This window comes from Hippocampus bargibanti, linkage group LG01 (genome assembly GCF_051943395.1).
Source record: "Hippocampus bargibanti isolate YZ-2025 linkage group LG01, ASM5194339v1, whole genome shotgun sequence".
NCBI classification, from domain to species: Eukaryota; Metazoa; Chordata; class Actinopteri; order Syngnathiformes; family Syngnathidae; genus Hippocampus; species Hippocampus bargibanti.
In genome coordinates, this window is record NC_142734.1 from 389,908 (window position 1) to 417,534 (window position 27,627).

The window sequence follows — 27,627 nt, forward strand, 5'->3', positions numbered from 1 at the left end:
CATTTGCTTGAAAACATTGTATAACCCTCTCAAATGTCAAACTGAATACCATTAGTTTATTTTTTTTAGCAAGGGGAGTCGCAGGTTTTTATTGGCAGAACATAAAGTGAAGAAAAATGCATTGAAACAGTTCACCTGAGTGTGCGACTTTTGTTTTTTGGGTCTGAAGAAGGTTGAAAAAAAGAAGTTAAGGCATTGTCCAAGTGCTGAAATGTTGGCAGTGAATGCGGCAGTCTGGGCGGGCACTTTAGCGTTTGCCAAATAGCTGCGAGGCTCGCCAAGAACTATTGGGTCAACCTGATTTTTGAGGCCTTCTATTTCCATCAGCGGCTAATTAAAGTGAAAGCGTGGTAGGAGCGCGCTTGATTCTTTTGTTGTGATGCCGCGCCGACTTCCTCCCTGAAACGCAAGCCGAGATGTTGTTTTGCGGGCAAATTAACTTTGACATGAGTTCAAAGTCAGAGTCAGAGTCAAAGATAAGACAGAAAGATGCTTCCATTCGTGGAATATTACTCAACTGTTAGCTGAAACTAGATATAGTGATACCTTGGCTGACAAACTTAATTGGTTCCCAGACAGAGTGTGTAAGGCGAAAAGTGTGTAGGCCAAGAATTAATTTCCCATAGGTAACCATTAAAATGAGAATAATCCATTACCAGGCCCCCATAAAACATCATTTTCTACTAAATAAGACTTAAACTACACAGAATCTATATCATTTTATGTATAATAAATGTGCGATGGTATTATAATTAAAGAAATAAACTGTAATGTATACTAAAGTCATTTTAATTACCTATGTGATGGTCGTTGATGGCTTGATGGAATGGAGTGGCCGCTTTCATCAGCATTCACCAATTGATGAGGAACGTAGCCTTCTTCTTTCACCATTTTTTTGCCATCATTTTACCTTGTTCCTCATCAATTGTGTTCTGTTTAGCTGGGTTGATAGCTTTTTGCATCACATGTACAGATGGCTTGTGCGGGTTATTTGTGGAGCCTGATTGATTTTAACCTTGCAGTCCACACTCTGCCTTTGAAATATCAATAAAGTTGAAATGAGTCATAATGTTACTGTTTTCTATCCATTTTCTCACTCTCTGTCGTCTGCCTGTCTCTTAATGTTTAAACCACCTCCCCCTCACTGCTGCGTTCTTGACCAATCACGATGACTGGGGGCGGGGAATAGAGGACAAAAAAAAGTTGGCTGCCATTTTGTTGTTAGGAGAACGGGCTCGTTCGCGAACGACACATCACTGATTGTGGCGCTCCGTGTGTTTCCCCAGAATAGTTTGTATGCCAATTGTCGCAAATTTAACGTTCGTAAACCGAAAAGTTTGTAAGTCAAGGGGTTCGTAAACCGAGGTATCGCTGTTTTTTTGTTCCTCAACCATGAATAAATCATGACAGCAAAGCATGTGCCGACTTGAATAGACACACGTGCAGGCCGTAGAACTCAAACAAAAGTCACTCCTTGAATTTCTTGGCTCAAAATTGTCTCGTGCAGAACTGTTTTGTTTTCTCGCTGTCCGAGCACATTCACTCGGAGGGAGGGAGGAAAGTTCCACGGGGTTAGACAATCACTTTTTTTTCTTTTACTTTGAACCTTACAGGATTATCATATACCGTAGTCGGTGTTTCTGTATTTCCCGCGAACATTTCACATTGAGGAAAAGTCGTGTCATGATCGCGGGATGTCATCACAACAAATGTTGGACAGCCGTAGTCGCGGAAATGTTTAAAACAATAATGGACATGACTACAATATGTTCGACAAGGCATAGAATAAATAAGCGCATTCATAAAAAAAGCAAAAAAACATACAACTGAAGCTTCACATCGAAACGTTAAACACTTTTACAGGCACATTATTGCCATCCTGTGGATATTTTTTACCGGACCGCACTAAATACATTTATTGACCGATAGAGGGCACCAATCAACTACAATTTGATTGGATGAGCTGCACAGACCAGAGTTTTGCATCTGGACAGCAGTTCACGCACATGAATTTGCAAATGATGATTCATGTTACAAATATGGGTCGACTGTGCACATCTGTGCACGTCTATCAGCGTGTTCCAGAATCCACTTGTCCCAAGCATCACAGAAAGACACAAAAATGTCCAACAGCTGGACAGAACCTTTTTTATGGCCAAATAAATCGGATCTATTGCACATTGGAATGACAGAAACAAATTATTGTCTTCTCGCTGCTAGAATGATTTAACTTAATTTGGACAGACGCTAAAATGCCGAGTAAACATTTACAAACAATCCTTTCTTGGCGAACGATCCCGTTCTTAGAGCCGGATCTCTGAAGTGAACAAAGAGAGCCGGATCCTTACAAAGAGCCGGAAATGCGAGGCAACTTAAAAAAAAAAAAAAAAAAAAAAAAAAAAAAAAAATAATAATAATAATAATAATAATAATAATAATAAATTTTCATCACTTTGCTGCTGTGAAATGTACATTTCTCCACTGTGAGACTAATAAAGGCATAATAATAATAATAGTACATTTAAGAATTTATGGATAAAATACATAAAATAAGGTATATTTTGTGTCATTTTAAGGCTTAGAAAATTAGAAAGTAGAAAATGATGTTTTATGTGGCCCTGGGAACGGATTATTCTCATTTTAATGGTTTCCAAGGGGAAATTAATTTTTGGGATACACACTTTTCGCCTTAGAGACTCTGTCTGGGAAGCAATTAAGTTCGTAAGCCAAGGTATCACTGTATTATTATTATTATTAATTGTTTTTTTTTTAATCCTAAAAATGATCCTTATTCTACAGCGCCTCTTGCGCAAAGTCATCTTTGGTCGTCCTCAGCTCACTCGCGACCCCGATTAGCACAAGAAATATGTAGAACAGATTGTTTTATGTGATGTGAGATACAGGAGGGGGAAAAAAATCATCCTTGCACCGTGTAGCCTCCGCTGGCTGTGAGGCTAGCTCTGTTGCCATAGTAACACCTCAGTGATGTAAACACGAGTCTTTCAGTTTATATGATGAAAAAAAGCTCTGACGCACTTTTTGCAAATTGTCGGCAATGGGAAAAAAATAAACATCTGACACTAAACGGTGAGCGTGGCTGATTGGTCAAACAGCGTCAGAGATATCTCAGAGCACAAAATGTGTGGCAAATTCGTTTTTGGCATGGGCCACATTGGGGTTACGCTTTCCCATAGAGCAGGGGTGTCAAATATACGGCCCGCGGGCCGGAACCCCCCCCCCCCCAAGGAGGTTTGATCAGGCCCGCATGATCATTTAAAATTGCACAAACGACATGCAATTCATATTTTAATGAGCCGCAATTATAGATAGTTTGCCAGATAGCTAAATAAGCTCATAGATAGATAGATAGATAGATAGATAGATAGATAGATAGATAGATAGATAGATAGATAGATAGATAGATAGATAGATAGATAGATAGATAGATAGATAGATAGATAGATAGATAGATAGATAGATAGATAGATGGACAGGTGACCACAGGCATCTGTGTAGTGGTTTAAAATGACCCAACTCGTCCAAATGGAACCTTGTACTTGTATGTGTGTGTGTGTGTGTGTGTGTGTGTGTGTGTGTGTGTGTGTGTGTGTGTGTGTGTGTGTGTGTGTGTGTGTTGGATGACACAAGACAGTGGGAGTGAAGTGAGGAGTCAAGCTTGAATTCCAGCTGCATTCCAGAGTGCGAAAAAGACATGAGCTGCATTTGTCAACCCCCCCCCCCTCACCCCACTCCTTCTCTTTCTTTCTTTCTTTCTTTCTTGAACACACCGGTTCCCTGAAGAATATGTTATGATATAAAATTTAGCAAGACATATTTAAAGATAAGTCCCCTTTTATGCAGTTTTGACCAGTTTCCTCTTGAAGTTTTAAAGGACAGGTTGCGTCCATCATTTGTAAAATGACTTCAAATGACTTCTACTGAGCGCATTTGACAAAGATTCCAGCGCATAGAGCTAGATTTGACCTTTTAAAACTTGTGCTGAATATTCAGGAAGTGTTGGTGGCGATGCCTGACGTGACGTCACGGAGGGAACGTCCCTTACCGACAAAGCGACACACAATGCATTTTGGGTACTTTGTTTGCTCTGAAAACACTGTGTTGATGGCGAAATTAGAAGGAAAACATAAATAACGCGACGGTGAATCGTTGTGTGTCGCACCAAGATTACTATTTGATACTAGTTGACACAAATTCCCAGTGGACAAATCAGCCCATTTCCAACAGAGCTTTTGCGCCATCTTGTGGCTTTTCTTGGAGCTACATTGGAGTTCTGACGGCTCCAATTGATACGGAAGGACTTGTTGAATCCATTGCTGTCACATCTCGCTGCCATCCGGGGCGCGCCCCGCCCCTCCTGTCACCTCCTCCGACATTCTTGGGAGACGGCCCCTCCAATCATCATTCACCAGGGTTCCCACAGCTGATTGTCATTCACTGATTGTGCCTTCTGCCTATATCTGCCTGCCGCTCACTACCGTCTTCTGTCGGAGTATTCTTGGTCATTGCCATTTCCACTTCCGTGTTGCCAGGTCTGCTATCATTCAGTTATCTTCCTTCACTCATCCCTGTTTGTATCATTTGATGCTGTTTCCAGTAAAGACTCTGTATCCATCCAAGCCTGTCACGCCGTGTATTTCGGGTCCTTCCCTAACATCAAAAGTCCGTCGCTCGAGGTCTGCCTCCTAGCACTCGAGCGCTCGTCACACAATACTCCGACCACCCATGGACCCCGCCGGCGTTGACAGGTATGTTACCGCCCTTGTACAAGAGGCGGAGCGTTCGAGCCAGCTGGCCCAGGCGATTGAGGAAATGCGCCACGCCACTACCTCGCTGGCTCAACGCCTCAAGGAGATGGAAAAGTGCATCGCCACCCTCTCTGTTCCTTCCCCCCCGCCCGTGGGCAGGCGCACGCCCCCGCTACCCCAACCCTCACGCTACGCAGGCGAAACCGAGCGCTGCGCTCAATTCCTAATGCAGTGTGCGCTCGTGTTTGAACAACATCCTGACGCCTACGTTAGCGATAAGGCTAAGGTAGCCTTCATCACCAGCCTGCTCGCGGGCGAAGCCGAATCATGGGTGCTGGCGGTACGAGAGTCCCGACCGGAGCTGTGCGCCTCGTATCCGGACTTCGTAGCCGAGATTCGCCGGGTGTTTCACCATCCAGTGACGGAGGTCGAGGCGGAAGGGAAGATCCTCGACTGCGTCCAAGGGGCCCGTTCGGCCGCTGAATACTCCGTCGCTTTCCGGATCCAGGCCGCTGGCAGCGGCTACGGCGACCGAGCGTTGAGGGGGGTGTTTCGTCGCGGCTTGAATTCCGACCTAAAGGATGAGTTGGCTACCCGCGACGCCGGCACCACCTTCGACGACCTCGTCGGGATTGTCATCGGCTTGGATCAGCGTCTTCGAGAGCGGCGAAAGGAGCTGAGCGACCGACGGCCCGAGGTACCCCGAAGCCGACCTCGGTCGACCACACCCGGCAGCGACCGCGCGCAGCCCCAGGAGGGACTCTTCGAACCGATGGTGATAGGGGGGGGAGACGACCACGCCAACCCGAGGGCTCGTCGCACCCGAGGCCCCCAGCCTAGGACCCACGGCCAATGTAAGTCCCCGCCGAAACGGAATCCGTTGGGGGCTAAGTCCACTACACGAGCCACACGGTTGGAGCTGGAGAGTGAACTATTTGGCCCCTCCAGCTCCCAAAGAGTGTGGGCACTAGTGGACTCGGGGGCCGACGGGTGCATCATCGACCCCCACCTGGCCGACCTGCTGGGCTGCCGACTTTTAGATCTCCTTCCCCCTAAGGAGATCGTCGACTTGGATGGCCGATTATTAGCCCGGGTCACCCACCTCACGGCCCCACTTAAGCTCCGAGTGGCAGGCAACCATGTGGAGCACCGCCAATTTCTTGTTATGCCCTCCCGGAACGCGCCATTGGTCTTGGGTCTCCCCTGGCTCAAGGCCCATGACCCATCCATTTCTTGGGAGGGCCCCACCATTCAGGGCTGGAGCCCCTACTGCTACGCTAACTGCCTGCGGTCGGCTACGGCAGGGCGTAACCCCTCCCGCGGTGGCCCGCCCGAGGCCATCTGCCTCAAAGGCGTGCCACATTGCTACCACGACCTGCGGGAGGTGTTCAGCAAAGACAACGCCCAATCCCTGCCGCCCCACCGACCGTATGACTGTGCTATAGACTTGCAGCCAGGGGCTCCATTACCGGACTCCAGACTTTACCATATTTCACAACCGGAACGGGAAGCCCTGAGCACTTACATAGACTCCTCTCTAGCGGCAGGACTCATTCGGCCGTCGCGTTCCCCGCTGGGCGCAGGGTTTTTCTTTATCGACAAGAAGGACGGATCCCTGCGCCCATGCGTTGACTACCGGGGCCTGAACGACATCACCATCCGCAACAAATACCCTCTCCCCCTCATGGATTCGGCCTTTGCGCCCCTTCAGTCCGCCACCATTTTTTCTAAATTGGATCTTCGCAGCGCCTACCATTTGGTCCGAATCCGTGAGGGGGATGAATGGAAAACAGCCTTCAAGACGCCTTTAGGGCACTTTGAATACCTGGTGATGCCGTTCGGGCTCACGAACGCGCCGGCCGTATTCCAGAATTTTATTAATGATGTGCTCAGGGACTTCCTCAATGTTTTTGTTTTTGTTTATCTCGATGACATTCTTATTTTTTCTCGCTCTGCAGAAGAACACCGGCAACACGTCCGACGGGTCCTGGCGCGGCTCCTGCAAAACCGGCTCTATGTGAAGGCAGAGAAGTGTGACTTCCATGTCCGCTCTCTGTCGTTCCTGGGGTTTGTGGTGGAGCAGGGGCAGCTCAGGGCCGACCCCGCCAAAACCAAGGCGGTGGTGGAATGGCCGATCCCAAAGACGCGCAAGCAGCTTCAGCGGTTTTTGGGGTTTGCCAACTTCTACCGCCGTTTCATTCGCGGGTATAGTCAGAAGGCACTCCCCCTCACTAACCTCACGTCCACCAAGCTCCCTTTCAGGTGGACTCCCGATGCTGAGGGGGCTTTCAACCGCCTCCGTCGTGCCTTCACCAACCCCCCCGTTCTGCGTCATCCCGACCCGGATCTCCCGTTCACGGTCGAGGTTGACGCATCCGAGTCCGGAGTAGGGGCCGTCCTTTCCCAGCGCTCTCCCACCGACCAGAAGCTACGCCCCTGCGCCTTCTTCTCCCGCCGGCTCAGCCCCGCCGAAGCCAATTACGACGTCGGCAATCGCGAACTGCTGGCGGTCGTCCTGGCCCTGCAGGAATGGAGACACTGGCTTGAGGGAGCTAAACACCCCTTCACCGTCTACACGGATCACAAGAACCTGGCGGCCATCCGGTCGGCCAAGAGACTTAACTCACGGCAGGCCCGATGGTCACTCTTCCTCACCCGTTTTGACTTTTCTCTCACCTACTGCCCAGGGTCACAGAACACCAAGCCCGACGCCCTATCCCGTATCCATGAGCCGGCAGAAAGGGAGGAGACTACCGCCAACATCCTGCCGGCCCAGCGCATCCTGGGCGCCCTGAGGTGGGAGGTTGAGAGAAAAGTCCAACAAGTCCAGGGAACCACCACCATCCCCAGGGGCTGTCCCAAGGATCGCCTGTTCGTCCCCCCCCCCCCTACGCACTGAGGTGCTCATCTGGGGGCACACATCTAAGATAGCTTGCCACCCGGGGGTCAACAGGACGATCCAACTCATCGCCCAACGGTTCTGGTGGCCGGGGTTTAGGAGGGACATCACCCTCTTCGTGAAGGCCTGCCCGACCTGCGCCCGTGGAAAGGCCTCCCACCAGCCCCCGGCCGGACTCCTCCAGCCCCTACCGGTTCCGTCCAGACCCTGGTCCCACATCTCCGTCGACTTCGTGACAGGCCTCCCCCCCTCCCGTGGCAAGACGGTCGTCCTCACCGTAGTGGACCGATTCTCCAAGTCGGCCCACTTCGTTCCGTTAACCAGGTTGCCGTCTGCCACCGAGACGGCTCAACTCCTGGTTAACCATGTCGTCCGTCTCCACGGGATTCCGACTAACATCGTGTCGGATCGGGGACCGCAGTTCGTGTCCAAGGTATGGAAGCGTTTCTGTCGGTCCCTAGGGGCATCGGCGAGCCTGTCGTCTGGGTACCACCCCCAGACCAACGGACAGACGGAGAGGAAGAACCAGGACCTGGAGGCGGCCCTCCGGTGCGTGTGCCTCCACAACCCGGCGTCGTGGGCCCTGCACCTACCCTGGGTGGAGTACGCCCACAACTCCCTGGTCTCCGCAGCCACAGGTCGGTCCCCATTCATGTCTGCCTGTGGCTATCAGCCGCCCTTATTTCCCACACAGGAAGGCCAGGTGGAGGTCCCGTCTATCGATCATCACCTCAGACGGGCCCACAGAGTCTGGAAGGAGACCAGGGACGCCCTGTCACGCACCGCTTCCCGGAACCGGCGGGTGGCAGACCGCCATCGACGGCAAGCAGAAGAAACCTTCTCATCGATGGACCATCGATGGACCACTCCTGTACGACTGAGAGCTTACACAGACGAATAATAATAATAATAATAATAATAATAATAATAATAATAATAATAATAATTTTTCATCACTTTGCTGCTGTGAAATGTACATTTCTCCACTGTGAGACTAATAAAGGCATAATAATAATAATAATACATTTAAGAATTTATGGATAAAATACATAAAATAAGGTATATTTTGTGTCATTTTAAGGCTTAGAAAATTAGAAAGTAGAAAATGATGTTTTATGTGGCCCTGGGAACGGATTATTCTCATTTTAATGGTTTCCAAGGGGAAATTAATTTTTGGGATACACACTTTTCGCCTTAGAGACTCTGTCTGGGAAGCAATTAAGTTCGTAAGCCAAGGTATCACTGTATTATTATTATTATTAATTGTTTTTTTTTAATCCTAAAAATGATCCTTATTCTACAGCGCCTCTTGCGCAAAGTCATCTTTGGTCGTCCTCAGCTCACTCGTGACCCCGATTAGCACAAGAAATATGTAGAACAGATTGTTTTATGTGATGTGAGATACAGGAGGGGGAAAAAAATCATCCTTGCACCGTGTAGCCTCCGCTGGCTGTGAGGCTAGCGCTGTTGCCATAGTAACACCTCAGTGATGTAAACACGAGTCTTTCAGTTTATATGATGAAAAAAAGCTCTGACGCACTTTTTGCAAATTGTCGGCAATGGGAAAAAAATAAATAAACACCTGACACTAATCGGTGAGCGTGGCTGATTGGTCAAACAGCGTCAGAGCTATCTCAGAGCACAAAATGTGTGGCAAATTCATTTTTGGCATGGGCCACATTGGGGTTACGCTTTCCCATAGAGCAGGGGTGTCAAATATACGGCCCGCGGGCCGGAACCGCCCCCCCCCCAAGGAGGTTTGATCAGGCCCGCATGATCATTTAAAATTGCACAAACGACATGCAATTCATATTTTAATGAGCCGCAATTATAGATAGTTTGCCAGATAGCTAAATAAGCTCATAGATAGATAGATAGATAGATAGATAGATAGATAGATAGATAGATAGATAGATAGATAGATAGATAGATAGATAGATAGATAGATAGATAGATAGATAGATAGATAGATAGATAGATAGATGGACAGGTGACCACAGGCATCTGTGTAGTGGTTTAAATTGACCCAACTTGTCCAAATGGAACCTTGTACTTGTATGTGTGTGTGTGTGTGTGTGTGTGTGTGTGTGTGTGTGTTGGATGACACAAGACAGTGGGAGTGAAGTGAGGAGTCAAGCTTGAATTCCAGCTGCATTCCAGAGTGCGAAAAAGACATGAGCTGCATTTGTCAACCCCCCCCCCTCACCCCACTCCTTCTCTTTCTTTCTTTCTTTCTTGAACACACCGGTTCCCTGATGAATATGTTATGATATAAAATTTAGCAAGACATATTTAAAGATAAGTCCCCTTTTATGCAGTTTTGACCAGTTTCCTCTTGAAGTTTTAACGGACAGGTTGTGTCCATCATTTGTAAAATGACTTCAAATGACTTTCTACTGAGCGCATTTGACAAAGATTCCAGCGCATAGAGCTAGATTTGACCTTTTAAAACTTGTGCTGAATATTCAGGAAGTGTTGGTGACGATGCCTGACGTGACGTCACGGAGGGAACGTCCCTCACCGACAAAAGCGACACACAATGCATTTTGGGTACTTTGTTTGCTCTGAAAACACTGTGTTGATGGCGAAATTAGAAGGAAAACATAAATAACGCGACGGTGAATCGTTGTGTGTCGCACCAAGATTACTATTTGATACTAGTTGACACAAATTCCCAGCGGACAAATCAGCCCATTTCCAACAGAGCTTTTGCGCCATCTTGTGGCTTTTCTTGGAGCTACATTGGAGTTCTGACGGCTCCAATTGATACGGAAGGACTTGTTGAATCCATTGCAAACATTGATGCTTTCCTCTTCACAAGTATTTGAATGATATCTTTTTCCCAATCTGAACTCTTTGAAGCCATTGTTTTGATTCTGGAGCAAGGCAGTTTGTCAAGGAGTATCCTGGCGTGACGTCACCAACAAGATGGCGGGACCTTCTGATACTGAAACTTTCTGAGGTCATTTTGTGGCAGTTTTGGGACACTTGAAGTCATTGTTATTGGTTTGGTTTTGCATTTGACTCAAAATATCAGCCTGCGTGTTTTGGCTATTTAAACGTTTTTCTGATGTCGATTAGGAAACAAACAAATGGTGTCGGTTGTCCTTTAAAGGAAGCAGCATCAGTTGATGACAGAAAGCTTGTGAGACCTGTAAAGAAGGCTCCAAAACAAGTGTTAGTGACACCAGCAACAAGCCCTGCAGGGCAAGAAGCCTTCATGAAAAACAAAAGAACAGCTCAGAGGCTCTCTTCGGGTAAGCAAAGCATTTGTTAGTCAGAAGAAAAGGTATGAAAAGGCAGACAATCTGAATGTATCAGAACGATAGTCCTCCAGCTTTTCAAACAAAGTGATGGAAAAGCTTCAGCTTCAAGAAGAAATATCTTTTCAAGGGTGCTACTTTCCATTTACTGTGCTTCAAGCACTATATCATTGGACTCTATAGCAAGTAATTAAAATTGTCAAGTTTTCAAGTTTTATTTTCAATACAGAGAGGACGGATTATCTATGTTTTCTCAAAAACAGATATACACTACATACAAGCATGTACATAACAACCCCCAACACACACACACACACACACACACATGCGCATGCACACACGCACACACATACACACACACGCATTCCTGTTTCAAAGGTTTTGTGAGGTCCAGATAACTCCAGATAAGGAGTGAGAGCCACAGTTGCTGATAAGTTTAGAGAAGAACTAGTGTTCCATTTGAAGACTAAATGTCGCTGCATTTCCCACTTCAACTTCTGTGAAAACTAAGCAATTAAAAGTGGACTTGAAACTGAAATAACAGCAAGAGTGAGGTTTCTGAGTGGGTACATTGAAAGTCCTCACCCCTGGAGTGAATTTGGTTAAAATTTTGTGGGATGAACCTTTTCCTCTCATTAACCACGCACACACACGTAAACAAACACACAGTGAGTAAAAAGTGTGTGTATCCAAGTGAGATGAAAATACACACCAAAAAAATCATCTTGGGTGAATTTGTGAGGACCTCTCTGAAACTTTACCAGATGCATCTATAGACCCTCTCGAAGCCTTTAGAATGAAAAACTTGTGAGGAGCGGCCAAAAGGTCCTCACTTGTCAAAAATGTCCTCACTACGTATGGTCTAAAATGTGAGTGGTCCTCACAAGACTGGTCATACAAACACACGCTAGAACATTCCCCAGTTATGAAGTCATCCATCGGAGCTTTGTTCAGCGTGTGCTGGACTGCGCGTTCTTTTGTGTGCTCCCACTCAGTTCTCTTTTTCCCCCCACATTCCCCTTCAAAGTGTGACGAGCGCCATTTTGCCATTTGTATTTTGAAGATGACCATGGAACACAAGCGTGATTCAGTCTTCGGTGCTACTGTGAATGGATGGAAGGAGGGAGAGATGTTTTGTCAGAAGGAGCTGGAAAAGCATACAATTGATGTTTGCAACAGGATCCTCCCACTTCCACGCGCAGTTGACATGTTTTTTCTTTCTTTCTCTTCCCTGCTCCTCCACACTCGTGATGGGAATTGTGACTCTTTTCAGAGAGCAGGTTCTTTTGGCTTGGCTCACTATAAAGATCCGGCTCTTCTGACACCCAAATGGCTTGTTTTTGTTTTTTTTGTTGGTTAAATTAACTAACTACCAAAAATTACATAAAATTATGTGAAAAACAAATTACTCATGTAAAAAATAAACGGTATCAAATATTTGTATTGACATGGCTTGCTTTATATGTGCACAGAGAGCATCCACGAACTTGGACTTTCCCTGTGGTTACACTGGTCTGATGATCAGCTTTCACTCATTTGCTTTTCATATTAATAATGCGATCACACCAACTCATAAAAAATATAATAATTGAATTGGAATCGGACAAATGTTCTCACATTATATTTAACAGCATAATGTGATAACATTTGTCCATCTGTCTACACTAAAATCCCCCCTCCCCCCTTCTTCTCACTGCTGCGTGTGTCTGTAATTGTCCCCTCCCTCCTCTACCACGGATATCGGCCAATCATCTGCGGCTTTAACCGAAGACTGGGGGCGGGGAATAGAGGGGAAAAAAAAGTCGGCTTCCATTGCCGGCTCTCTTCGTTCACGTCAGAGATCCGGCTCTAAGAACCGGCTCGCTTGCCAACGACACGTGACGACTCCACAGCCTTTGTCGTTTTTTGCGAGGGAGGCGACTTTGTCCCATGTGACGCAACGCCGGTCAATGCCTCCTGTGCGTGCGTCAAACATCTATTTTGCCAGTGTTTATTAAACACATCAAAGTCTCTCTTTCCCCCGTTGCTGGCTGGAGAATCTTCAAGCACTCGGTGTGCCATACTTTCCACTCACAATTATGATGTCATGCAGCGTTCAGCCGCCTGCGCTTCCGAAGGTCGCGATGGCGGAACATACGGTAGCGTTTGGCAAATCCATCTTGGCCTGTGACAAAAAAGGAGCTAAATCCTTTCCATGTACAGTGATACCTCAGTTAACCAACCCCTTGGCTCACGAACCTTTCGGTTTACAAACGTTAAAAATCTGAAAATGTAACCTTGGCATACAAACTATTTTTCGGGATACACACGGAGCTGCCACAACGAGTGATGTGGCGTTCGCCAATGAGCCCGTTCTCCTAACAAGAAAATGGCAGCCGACTTGTTTCAACTTTAATAGTTCAAAAGCAGAGTGTAGACTGCAAGGTTAAAATATCCCATCAAACATGCCTTCCCATTTTCTTCCCACACATTGAAAGCAGCGTTTTAGGAGCTCCTCCCACCCACAGAAGTGTTTAACAACAGTCTTCTGTCTCGCAAATGAACTTTGGTGACTTGACGGACTCGTGAATTGATCCTTTTGATCATCCTCAAGAACGTCTGCCTTCATTTTGTCTCGACCATACCTCTTGATTACTTTTTTAAAACAGGAGACATCTTGATTCGCATTCTTTCACTTTGACTTTGGTGCACAGGAAATAGAATACTGATGGAGAATAAGAAGTATTCATATTGCTGTTATAGCTATCTAGCTATTTGCTATCTATTATCTATCTAGCTAGCTAGCCTTCTTTTTGAGTTATTCCGGGTTGAGTGAATGCTGGCGCGTGTGGCTGCCGCTGCTCACCTACACAAAAACTTCTCCTGTGACTGTAAAGTGACTGAGAGTTTCGAAAGGCACTTAGAAATGAAATTGATTATTATTATAAAGGTAAATAAAACGACTTTATTATATAGTACAGTTTATTTCTTTAATGACAATACAATAGTACATTTATTATACATAAAATAAGGTCTATTTTGTGTAGTTTTAAGGCTTATTTAGTCAAAAAAATATGTTTTATAGGGACAGATTATTCTCCTTTGTAATGGTTTCTTATGGGAAATAAATGTTTGGCACACAAACCTTTCGCCTTACACACACTTTCTGGAAAGTTTGTAAGCTGATGTATCACTGTATTTATATATATATATATAGCAAAAAATGCACTTTTCTGATGAACCTTTTCGGATGAGGAGCGAAACGTCCGACACTTTCAAAGAAGCGAAGATGATGGTTGAAGAAACCTTTTCATCGATGGACCACTTCTGTACGACTGAGCGTTTACACAGAATCAGAATCAGACTCAGAATCATCTTTATTGGCCAAGCAAGTAGAACACACAAAGAATTTGTCTCCCGGTAGAACACGCTGCACTAGTATCATCATCAAAACGACAAAGAGCAACTACAATCTACGTTTTCCAGTATGTTGTCGCGTATCTGTAGACATCAGTATATAGAAGCTATTCTACTCCAAACGTCTTGGCATTCTTGAAATGTTTGTGGTCCTATCTGATCAGGAAGGAATTTGGATCACTTCTTCTTTTTCAAATGTCGAATAAGTACTTCTCTATGGAGTAAGTCCATTTAGCCTCAATGTCTCCATTTGCTTTGCTCGTTCAGTTTTTTTTTTTATTTACAAGCTTTTACAGCTGGCAGAGGCTTGCAGACAGATTGCCCCATCAACAATTGCATCAACCAAAACAATGTGCTGCTTCTTTCGGTCTTCCACGTTATCTGCTTCTCTTGTCAGTCTTTCCATGCTAAAAAAAATGGTTATTGTAATAAGACGAAGAAGAGATGTTTGTTCATACGAATGTATCTTATCATATCAGTGGCGGGCCGAGGATTTCGCGTCTCAGTAGCAGCATGCTAAGTCGACCATTGCTACGTGTGGCTAAAGGTGTTTCTGTGTCAACGGTCTCAGGCAATAGAAGAGGTTGAAAAACTGTTGATTTGGATTAGCGAAAAGCAGCTAGCAGGGGACCGCGTGAGTGAGGGTATTATCGCCGAGAAAGCACGGCAACTTCACTCGGATATCATCAAGAGGCAACGACATCAACCAACAGCAAAAAGGTCAATAAAATGACTTTATTAATATACAGTACAGTTTATTTCTTTAATGACAATACAATACGTCTGTGTAAGCTCTCAGTCGTACAGGAGTGGTCCATCGATGAGAAGGTTTCTTCAGACGTCATCTGGACTTGAAAAAGTACAGATGACGGCTGAAGAAACCTTCTCATCGATGTTACAATACAACATTTATTATACCTAAAATTAGTTATATCTTGCATAGATTAAAGGCTCATTTAGTAGACAAATATATTTTATGGGGACCCGGAAACAAATTATTCTGATGTTTAATGGTTTCTTATGGGAAATAAATGTTCGGCAAACTTTTCGCCTTACACACACTTTCTGGGAACCAATTAAGTTCGTAAGCTGAGGTATCACTGTATATTACTTACTTCCGGTTTGAGTGAATGTTGGCGTGTGTGGCTGCCGCTGCTCACCCACAGAAAAACACTTATCCTGTGACTGTAAAGTGAGCTTGAGAGTTTTGAAAGGCGCTTAGAAATGAAATGGATTATTATCATTATTCTTTTTATTTATTATTATGATGATGATGATTATTATATGTGGTGTTTTTTTCTTTTCGGCAGAGTTGTAGCTTTGACTGTGAAAGTTCTTAGCGGAAGTCGTCTTCCAAACGTCCTGAACTTGTCGCGGTGCTCTGCCTCCCGTCGCTAGTTGAGCATCTTCTCCCGGAGAGTCGAGCGGCGCCAGCGCCTCTTTGGATTCGTTACGCGTCCGGGATTCCGACGCAACCATCGCACGGTTGTCGGAACGGCAATAATAATAATAATAAATTCGGCGCCGTACAGAAGAGAGGCGGAAAAGCGCCAACATGCTCTTTGTCGTCGCAGAAGGACGATAAGCGTCGACTTTTGTTTTTGACGCTCACGTTTGAAGCGCGCACACTTATTTGGACGTAACACTTGGAAGCGAGACCAATCCCGTCTTTTCCACATTTATTTCGGACTGTTCATTCGTGGATATTTTGTCTGAGATCATGGGAGACGCCGTGTTCCTCGACAGGCACAATTCCTACCTGGTAAGTCGTGCTCTTCATTTGTTTTGCTTCAACGCGTTTGTTTGGACCGAGCGTGGCGCGGCGTGGCGTGGCGTGGCGTGGTTGCTTCCCCGTCCCGTCACATCGCCAGCGTGTTGAAAAACACCCCGTTTTAAGCTCACGTTATTTGGTTACTTTTTCATCTTCATCATATGCCGATCAATTTACAGTATAGTGATACCTTGGCTTACGAACTTAAATGGTTACCAGACAAAGTGTGTACATTAATTTCCCATAGGAAACCATTAAAATGAGAATAATGTGTTCCCAGGTACCCATAAAACACAATTTTATACTAAATAAGCCTTAAAACTACACCAAAATATACATTATTTTATGTATAATAAATGTGCTATGGTATTATAATTAAACAAATAAACTGTACCGTATAATAAAGTCGTTTTATTTACTTTTGTGATTGTCTTGATGGAACGGAGTGGCCGCTTTCATCAGCATGAAACACTTGATGAAGAACGTAGCCTTCTTCTTTCACCATCTTGAGGAACGTGAAGGTGCTTTCTCTGCCATCATTTTACCTAGTTCCTCATCAATTGTGTTCTTTTTAGCTGGGTTGATCACTTTTTGCATCAAGTGTACAGATGGCTTGTGCGGGTTATTTGTGGAGCCTTATTGATGGGAATTTTAACCTTGCTGTCTACACTCTGTCGCTGAACTATCAAAGTTGAAACGAGTCCAAATTTCACGGTTTTCTATCCATTTTCTCACTCTCTCTCTGTCATCTGTCTGTCTCTTTAATGTTTAAACCACATCGCCTCACTGCTGCGTTGTTGACCAATCACATGGCTTTAAACGAAGACTGGGGGCGGGGAATAGAGGACAAAAAAAAGTCGGCTGCCATTTCTTGTTAGGAGAACGGGCTCGTTCGTGAATGACACATCACTCATTGTGGCAGCTCTTTGTGTCTCCCAAAAAAATACTTTGTGTGCCATGGTAAAATGTTCAGAAATGTAACGTTCGTCAACCGAAAAGTTCGTAAGCCAAGGGGTTTGTAAACCGAGGTCTCGCCGTATTCCACAGAGAAACGAGCCAAACTCTTTGCGGTGGATGGAAACCTGAATATGTGGTGTTGACACCACTTGCACAGACCACACACTTGTTTCTCGCTTTTGAAGTGATGTCAATTTGCACTCACTGCACAGCCACAAGTTGTTGTTGGTGTTCGTCAAGATGAGGGCAAAACAGACATCGGCGGCCAAGGCCAATGAGATCATTTGAAAAGTGCCAAGAAGACACAGGTTGCTCTCATAACAAGGGTGGGAAGGCTCTTGCAGCTAAACTCGCAGGATGGAAATATTGGATTGGATTGGATTTACCATTAGTAGTCTCGCACAAGAGACATTTCATAGCAGCAAAGCTATGAAAGGAAGATGAAAGGAAAGAAAGAAGTAGAAAAACCAAATACAGTCATACTTCAGCTTACAAACTTCATTGGTTCCCAGAAAGTGTGTGTAAGGCACAAAGTGTGTCTTCCAAATATCATCTAGCTGGCTATCTATTAGCTAGCTGGTGAGCTTTCTAGCTGGCTATCTATTAGTTACTTAATAGCTAGCTAATCTTGCTATCTAGCTGGCTACCTTGCTACATATCTATTTGCTAACTGGATATCTGGCTGGCTATCTAACTCGCTCTCTATCTGCTATTGTTTTTGGTATTCTTTATTTTTGATGATTCCCTTGGTCCTCTTTTTGGAACCAGCACTTTGTGTTGCAGCTTAATAAATCATCCTGCACGGACCTCGGTCTCTGTCGCGTTGCTGGCTGTAGCGGTGGCAGCCGTAGAATAAAAAAAAAAAAGTCTGGCGGTCGTGGTCGTAAGTACGGGTGGTCGTAACTCGCGCCGGTCGTAAATTGGATGTTACCTGTATAGAACCGACTCATGGACAACAATAAACATGCATGCCGAGCAAGCTAAAAAAAATCAAGGGTACGGATGAAATGACAATTCTTGCTGCTTGTTTACAAGAACTTGCAGCGAGCTGTGCAAAATCCTGTTTCCACTGCGACGACACTGGACGTGTTCATACTAGCCAATAGCCATATTCCGGTTAAAAGTAAAAAAAATAAGGTGATTGCGGATTGCCTAAACACAGCAGCTATTGTCCTGATTACACCCCACTATTGCATCACATGAGTTTCATGCACGAATGATTGGAGTGGTTGCCAAAACATGTGGAATGATGGCGGATCGCATATCAAGAGGAAGTGAAAAACATGGCATCAATGCTGAAACATCAGTCACATGTCTTGTTACATCATGGCAGCGCCCAAAAGCGGAACCCAAGTCCGATGTTGTCCTTGCAGTGACATGTTCTCCAATGTCTCCAATGCCACCTTCAAACGGAATATTAAAGTACAGGTCACATCCAACTTATGAACGGCGCGACATACGACCACCCGTCCGTACGACCGCGACCGCCAGACTCTATTTTTTAAATTTGAATTCTACGACTGCCGCCGCTACGCGCTAGCAGGCAGGCAACGCGTACGACAATTTTGGCCAGCCAGCCAGCCAGCATCTCACTCTGGCACAGCAATCGACCGCGTGATGACACCGGAGGGGGGTGTGTCCACCGACGCCGGCCGCGCCCCGGCCAGGACTCGAGCCGTGGCGGGTTAGGCGTCTGCGCTCTGGATCGGCGCGAGGGGAGCGCCGCGTCGTGCCCACGGCCAGCGCCGCTGCCTCTTTGAGACAGTTTGTTCTGCTTCTGGGCAAGGTGGCGGTTCGGGAAAGGGCAACCGGTAGATCACCGGCGACCCAGACCCACGGACGCCCGCCCGCCCCCGTCCGAATCAGACCGTTCGCAAGTCATTTCGCACCGAGTCTCTATTCAACCTTTTAAATGGATTTCAACTTACGACCATTAGACTTACGACCGTTTGGTCAGAACGGAACCCGGTCGTAAATCGGGTTACCTGTAATAATCCGTAAGGCGTAAACAATTCACGTGAGGCCCTTTGTATAAATTGAAGAGATTTTTGAAGGCGTTGTAGCTGTGGCGCAACCGTGTCAAATTGCAGAGAGACAGTTTCAGAGTTTCTTGGTGTTTTCACTACTAGCTCGTCACGATAATACCGCCCATCTGCGATTCTCCTCACCAGAACCTGTTACGGGGGGGCAGTGCAGTGCGGTGGGGTTTAACAGCGCCTGTTTTATTATCAACAACCAACCAAAAGTCCAGCCTTCCTTGAGAGTTGTCTTTTTATGGAGTTGGAGAAAGGGTGCAGCGGAGGGAGGGAAAAAACAGAGGCAGAAGGAGGAGAAAGTTCTGGAGAGGATTTACATGCTACACTCTTACGCCACTTTTACAAATCTGCTCAGTGAAAGCAGTTGGTCAGTTAGCGCAAGAAACAGATTGACGTTGTTTTTGAGGTATGAACCATCGATGAAAAGGTTTCTTCAGCAGTCATCTGAACTTCTTTCAAGGTGTCGGACGTTTCGTTCCTCATTCGAAAAGCTTCGTTAGCAAACTAAATGAGTGCTGTTAGCTCTTGCCCAATGTAAATCCCTAATGAACAGAGGTGGCGGTGCCAGACCTCTGCTTTGTGACTGGGCCTGATTGCCCCATTCGCTCCTGTATCAATCACCTCATGGGGCAATCAGGGCTAGTCATAAAACATAATCAGACAGACTAAAGAAGTGGTTAGCTTCAGGGAGTAGTCCGGGGCGGTGGACTACTTCAACCTTAGAGCAGGAACCTATCAAAGCAGAAGTCTGGCACCGCCAACTCTGTCCATTAGGGATATATGTAGGGTCAGAGCTAACAGCAAAATTTTTGTTCACTGACGAAGCTTTTCGGATGAGGAGCGAAACGTCCGACACCTTCAAAGAAGTAGAGATGACGGCTGAAGAATCCTTTTCATCGATGGCCCACTCGCCTACGACTGAGAGCTTACACAGACGTTGAGGTATGAAGTATAGGTTTGATCTCCATTGCCATTCTGGACATCGGTGGACCTCTCTTGATGACACGAGCCAAACCAGTTTGTTCCAGCTGTTAAATGTTACAATCTTGCATTTCCGTAATTTAATAATAATTATAATAATACATTCATTGAAAAGCGCCTTTCAAAACTCTCAAGGTCACTTTACAGTCACAGGATCAATTTTTTCAGTGGGTGAGCAGCGGCAGCTACACGCGACAGCGATCACATAGATGGAAAGTTAGCTAGCTAGCCACTAGATAGCCAATAGATAGCCAGCTAGCCAGCTACAGATAGCTAATAGATCGCCGGGTAGCTAGCTAATAGATAGCCAACAGATAGCCAGCTAACCAACCAGCTCGCTAATAGATAGCTATCCAGATGGATAGCTAGCTAGCTAAATAGCTACTAGACAGCGAATTAATAGCCATTAGCCAGCAAATAGATAGCCAATAGCTAGTGAATAGATAGCTAATAGGTAGCAAACAGATAGCTATTATCCAGCAAATAGATAGCCATTAGCTAGCAAATAGATAGCTATTAGTACTTGAGACGTGAAACAAAATGGCTGACCAAACAATGAACACCCCTAAAGATCGTGTAAACAAAACAAACGCCAGAAAATAAATAAATAAATAAAATAATAATAATAATAATAATAATAAATTTCATTTCTAAATGCTTTTCCAAACTCTCAAGGACACTTTCCAGTCCTTTTTTTAAAGATTAATTTAAAGAATTTTTGTGTGTGCGAATTTTCCAGGAAGTCTTGCAACTCATTCAGGGCGGGACGGATCGTCTGCTTAAGTGCTTCAATGTGTTTGTGGGTCAAAAGGTCATGGACGAAAATGGTCATCGTTACACACGCACGCACGCCTCAAGCCCAAAATGCGTGGCCTGTACTTTGTATATTTTATGATTGTCATAAATCTGACGCATTCCGATGATTTCAAAGAATCTTGCATCAACACAGTCACTTCGCAGGAGCTGATTGGAATGTTTTTGGACAATGTAACGTGCCATCAAAATGATGGCTTTTGATGGAAATAATATACCTTGGCTTACAAACTGAATTGGTTCCCAGACAGTGTGTAAGGCCAAAAGTGTGGATCTCAAAAATTAATTTCCCATCGGAAACCTTTAAAACGAGAATAATCCGTTCCCAGGTCCCCATAAAACAGCATTTTCTGCTTTCTAATTTTCTAAGCCTTAAAACTACACAAAATATACCTTATTTTATGTAGAATAAATGTGCCATGGTATTCTAATTAAAGAAATAAACTGTACTGAATAATAAAGTGGTTTTATTGACCTTTGTGATGGTCGTTGATGGCTTGATGGAATGGAGTGGCCGGCTGAGGAACGTAGCCTTCTTTCACCATCTTGAGGAACGATCCCTTGGAGGTGCTTTCTCTGCCATCATTTTACCTAGTTCCTCATCAATTGTCTTCTTTTTAGCTGGGTTGATAGCTTTTTGGATCAAGTGTACAGATGGCTCGTGCGGGTTATTTGTGGAGCCTGATTGGTGGGAATTTTAACCTGGCAGTCTCCTCTCTGCCTTTGAACGATCAAAAAGTTGAAGCAAGTCCAAATTTCACTGCTTTCTATTTATTCTCTCACTCTCTGTAGTCTGCCTGTCTCTTTAATGTTTTTCTTTTCCACAACGGGAAGCTTTCTCCCCTATACAAACCAATATGTATGTATTTCAATGTACTGTATTCTGGAAAGCTGCGCTCATTTCAAGCACATATAACTCCAAACCCATATCATTTAGGAATTAACTAATTAACAAGGTTTCTTCTACTGCATTGAATGTTTATGAAGTCCTAAAAGTCAATATTCTGTGTGTCTTGGAATTCAAGTGACAATGACAAAAACCCTGGCACTGGAGTGGACACCTTTTTCAACGTGTCTGGCAGTGAATGAGTTCATATAATTAGCACTGTAACTAAAACAAAAGCATTTTCTCAATTTTCCGTATTAATATTTGAGATTGGCCTTTCCTGTCTTTGGGTGTGAATCTTTTGAGGAAAAGCACACAAATCGTACAACTACACAGATACAAACATGTATGTGTGTGTGCGTGTATTTGTGTGTGCATTTGTGTGTGCATTTGTGTGTGCATTTGTGTATGAGGTAGAGTGTGACCCAAAAGTTCAAGAGGCCATTGACTAAAAGTGGATTAGCTGCTCTCAAGGTTTCCACTGGAATGTAAGGATCAACAGTGCTCGCACTGACACGCGCACACCCACATTTTTGCCTCGCACTCAAACAGTCACTATTTACTCACTAGTCTATAACAGGCCATTAATGTCTGCTTGTTCTCGGGAGGCCAGTTATACAAGGTCAACATGTGTTCTTCATGAATTATGTCCGTATGGATTCGTCTGTGTAAGTCCGACACCTTCAAAGAGGTACAGATGAGGGCTGAAGAGACCTTCTCATCGTCTGTGTGGATTGTTCACGTCTACATTTATTCATCTCGGGAGTGCCGGGCTAGCTCAATGAATGACGATTGAGATTTGGGTTTGTTGAGTTGAACAGTACGTACGTGTTGACCAAACTTGCTACTTCTAGGCAACACACTGTGGAGGCCGGCTGCAAATTGTGAGTGCAAAGCGTTGGGCTGTCATGCGACAGTCGTATCATTGCTGAGTCAGTCAGTCCAGGATGTTGGTCAAGTCAGATTTCGCTTCTGGTGTGTGGAGTGGACACATTTTTGCACGTCTGGGGCGGTGACTGAGTTAAGGGTGTCATACCTCTGCCGTACAGACATTGCGAGGGATTCATGGAGCAAAAAACAATCTGCCCCCCCCCCCCCCCACCTGCATGTCTAAGCTGTTCAGAGATGTTGTTGTGTGACCAAAGCTCATCTCCACCAAGAAAATCATCCGCATTTGGAAGAGTGGACCAGTGTGCCATAATCCACCAGTCTTTAACTAGCACACAGGATTAACGGCGAATTGATTTGTGATGTGGCGGAAAATAGAGTCTTAAAGAGACTTTTCTCTGATCCTACTGTGTTAAACGGATAAGGTGGGGGGAAATGTGATTTACTTTACTTGGCTCATGTTCTTGCCACTGTCGTGAAATAGAAACTTAAAAATCCTTAATAGGATTAACATAAGATTGAAATCAGTGAAAAAGAACCTCACAAGGAAAAAACAACAACGTTGTGCCCATCGAGGTTAACCTACACAGAAGAGACAGGCAGACTGCAAGGTTAAAATATCCCAGCAATCAGGCTCCACAAACAACCCGCACAAGCCATCTGTACACTTGATGCAAAAAGCTAAGAACCCAGCTAAACAGAACACAATTGATGAGGAACAAGGTAAAATGATGGCAGAGAAAGCATCTACAAGGGATCGTTCCTCAAGATGGTGAAAGAAGAAGGCTACGTTCCTCCTCATCAAGTGTTTAATGCTGATGAAACCGGCTTCTCCATTCCATCAAGCCATCAACACCCATCACAAAGGTCCATAAAACCACTTTATTATACAGTATACAGTTTATTTCTTTAATTATAATACCATGGCACATTTATTGTACCTAAAATAATGTCTATTTTGTGTAGTTTTAAGGCTTATTTAGTTGAAAATTATGTTTTATGGGGATCTGGGAACACATTATTCTCATTTTAGGCTGGTTTCCTATGGGAAATGATTTTTTTGAGATACACACTTTTCACCTTACACACTCCGTCTGGGAACCAATGAAGTTCGTAGGCCAAGGTATCACTGTGCTGTCATACATCAAGTCAAATAAGTGCTTTTGTTCACTTGTTCCATCCGTTGTAGAGGAACCTATGTTGACTGGACTTTGCTAACTCATACAGCTTGGACGGAATGCAGCAACTAAGTTGTTATTTTAGACCCAAAAAAAGATGAAAGTATATATTGGTTTCCGTGGCAATACACAGATAGTCCAAGGGCCAGGGAGTGAGAGAACTATTGCTATGGCAACACAAGGCAGTGGGCACTTGTTGCTATGATGCTCTGCATAAATTATGACTAAATGGAGTCTCTGTCAATGCGAGCAAAATTAAAATCTCTCCTGAAATAGATGTTGGATCGAATCATAAACTTCACTGTCACCACATTACAGGACAGTCATACCTCAGCTTACCAACTTAATTGCTTCCCAGAAAGTGTGTGTAAGGTGAAAAGTGTGTATCCCAAAAATTAATTTCCCATCGGAAACCATTAAAATGAAAATAATCTGTTCCTAGGTCCCCATAAAACAGCATTTTCTATTTTCTAATCCTTAAAACCACACAATATATATATTATTTTAGGTATAATAAATGTGCTATGGTATTGTAATGAAACAAATAAACTGTACTGCGTAATAAAGTGGTTTTATTGACCTTTGTGATGGTCGTTGATGGCTTGATGGAACGGAGTGGCCGCTTTCATCAGCATTCAACACTTGATGAGGAACGTAGCCTTCTTCTTTCACCATATTGAGGAACGTGTAGGTGCTTACTCTGCCATAATTTAACCTTGTTCCTCATCAATTGTGTTCTGTTAAACTGGGTTGATAGCTTTTTGCATCAAGTGTACAGATGGCTTGTGCGGGTTATTTGTGGAGCCTGATTGATGGGATATTTTAACCTTGTAGTCCACACTCTGCCTTTGAACTATCAAAGTTGAAACGAGTCCAAATTTCACTGTTTTCTCTCCATTTTCTCACTCTCTCTCTGTCACCTTCCTGTCTCTTTAATGTTTGCTGCATTCTTGACTAATCACGTGGCTTTAACCGAAGACTGGGGGCGGGGAATAGAGGACAAAACAAATCGGCAGCCATTTTCTTGTTCGGAGAACGGGCTCGTTCGTGAACGACACATCACTCATTGTGGCGCTCCGTGTGTATCCCGAAAAATAGTTTGTATGCCAAGGTGAAATTGTCATAAATGTAACGTTCGTAAACCGAAAAGTTCGTAAGCCAAGGGGTTCGTAAACCAAGGTATCACTGTATTGTATTTCAGTGAGCCAATAAATTTCCCCCAAAAATGCAACTTATAGCGCACTTTGACTTATGTATGTTTTTTCTTCTTTATTTTGCATTTTATGGCTGGTGCGACGTGGAGTGATTTATAGTCCGGAAAATATGTGCAATGACGGATCCAAATACTCAGAACAAAACGGATTTATTTATCTATGTATTTATATATATTTCATTGAGGGTTACGCAATCCGCTCCTAGGTAGGAACTAATTCTGATTACTAATTAATTGGCAGAGTCATGAAAACTACATTCAATGAATATTTTATACATTTTTTAGTTCCCTGAATGCTGAAAACAGAAATTCCAGTTTTGGGTAGTTGTTTTTTTTTTTTACTTTGTCATCTATTCAGTTTACATTTATTAACTCATTGACTGCCAGACGACGTGTAAAAATGTGTCCAGTCCAGTGCCAGGGTTTTTGTCACTCCAATTCCAGGAACCACAAAACATTGAGTTTTAGACCTACATAAACATTCAATGCAGCGTAAGAAAACCTATATTTTGTTTTTCAGTCATCACTTTGGGTCATAAAGTTCTAGCTGGCGATCTAGCTTGCTACCTAGCAAGCTATCTATTTGCTATCTGTTAGCTAGCTAGCTGGCTATCTAGCTATCTATTAGTTACATATACATATAAAACGGCATCCTAATTATGATGATTATTTTTTCAGTCATCGCTTTGCTGTCATAAAGTTCTAGCTTACGATCTAGCTGGCTACCTAGCTAGCTATCTATTTACTATCTGTTAGCTAGCTAGCTAGAATTATATTTGCTATATATAAGCTACCTAGCTATCTGTTAGTTGTCTATTAGATAGCTAGCTATCTATTATTTATCTATTAGCTAGCTTGCTAACTTTCAATCTATTTGAGTTATTCCGCGTTGAGTGAACGCTAGCGCATGAGGCTGCCGACAAGTGTTGCCTCTCACACGCCTTTACGCACTCATAGGCAATTTTTGAAAGACAAACAGTTGGAAAAGGTAAACAAGAAGCCTCTTGGCGGTTGAGCGGGTTCTGCCCAGCAGGATCCTTGATGGGGATGGATGAGCTCCACTTTTGTTTAGTTCACTTCAGTGTCAACCTCTGAGAGCCGCCAGAGAGACGAGGGGAGGTGGGGTAAGGGGAGACAGGGATCATTGTTGGAGTCCCGTCATCGCTGCTGGATGATCGCAAAATAATGCTGAGTGCCAGTAAAGCCTGCAGTCAAACAAATTCACATACACATGAATGGCAGCATTCTTAAACCAACCCTTCTCCTTTACCGACTGTACTCCATTACGTCTTGTCTAAGCTCTCAGTCGTACGGGAGTGGTCCATCGATGAAAAGGTTTCTTCGGCCGCCATCTCTACTTCTTTCAAGGTGTCAGATGTTTCACTCCTCATCCGAAAAGCTTCATCAGCTAACTCAAATTTTGCTGGTAGCTCTAATTCTCTCTGTCTCTCGCTCTCTATATATAGATAAAAAATAAAAAAAATACTAATAATAATACATTTCATTTAAAGCGCCTTTCAAAACTCTCAAGGTCACTCCACAGTCACAGCCACACACGCCAACGTTCACTCAACCCGGAAGTAACTCAAATAGATAGAAAGCTATATAACTAGCTTATTCTATACATGTCATTTATAAGTGTCTTTCAAAACTCTCAAGGTCACTTTGTGAATGGCAGTGAATGAGGTAAAATGAACAACTAAATAAACAAACAAACAACCAAAGAATAAATAAAGAAAGAAAGAAACAAATAAATGGGTGATTTTTGCTAAATGATTGGGGGTGGGGCTTGAATATCATTATTTTTGTCTTGTGTAATCGTGCTGTAAATTTGGAGGCTCCATAAAGCTCAATACATCACCTCAAATACATCCATGAACATTTTTAATGCTCTGTTTTATGATCTTATTTTTTTTTTTACACAAAGTCCTGCGGCGCAATGCCAAGTCTTTGCATTGGGGCCTCACTGAGTGCGCAGTGAGGTCACAAGGCCTCTCACAAGTCATAATAATAATAATACATTTCATTCATAAGCGCCTTTCAAAACTCTCACGGTCACTTTACAGTCACGGGATAAGGTCTTTTTGTGGGTGAGCGGCGGCAGCCACATGCGCCAGCGTTGTTTTCATCATCAAGAAATGTTTTCATCGACTATCCTCCATGACACATGTAAAAAGTGAAATGTAAATTTCTCCACTGTGAGACTAATAAAGGCATATCCAATCCAATCCAATCCAAAAAGACATCAGAGGTACATTTAAAAAAAGGGGCCGACGGGGTTTTCAAGGTATGAATTCATCACATGCAATTTCCTTCAGGCAACACTTGATGGTTGAAGCTTCATCTAGGGACGAATTGAATTGGCGTGGATGTTTTTCTGGAAGCTTTGAGAGCAGCTGCTTTCAATGACTCATCCAACACGCTGGCCATGCATTCCTTTATGTCTCTGAGACAAGCAGTCATGGAAGAGGCCAAGTTGAAGACCAAGTCATTGTAATCTTTCTTTCGCAGACGTTGGCCTCACAAGTGTCCAATTATCTCTTTGTATTCAAGATGCACATTCTTGGACAACAGCGGAAA

General features: G+C 44.2%; 1 protein-coding gene across 3 annotated transcripts in view; it reads left to right on the forward strand.

Moving 5' to 3' along the window:
* Positions 1-27,627, forward strand: part of LOC148902619 (rho GTPase-activating protein 6-like) — a 49,561-nt gene that overhangs the window by 3,333 nt on the left and 18,601 nt on the right. The window contains exon 1 of one of the 3 annotated variants that reach the window (XM_089013165.1): positions 15,739-16,086. The exons of the other annotated variants lie outside the window; for them this stretch is intronic. Coding sequence (XP_088869291.1) covers positions 16,045-16,086 — 42 coding nt within the window. The 5' untranslated portion in view covers positions 15,739-16,044. Of the gene's footprint in view, positions 1-15,738; positions 16,087-27,627 lie in introns of those variants that run through there. 3 annotated transcript variants of the gene reach the window in all.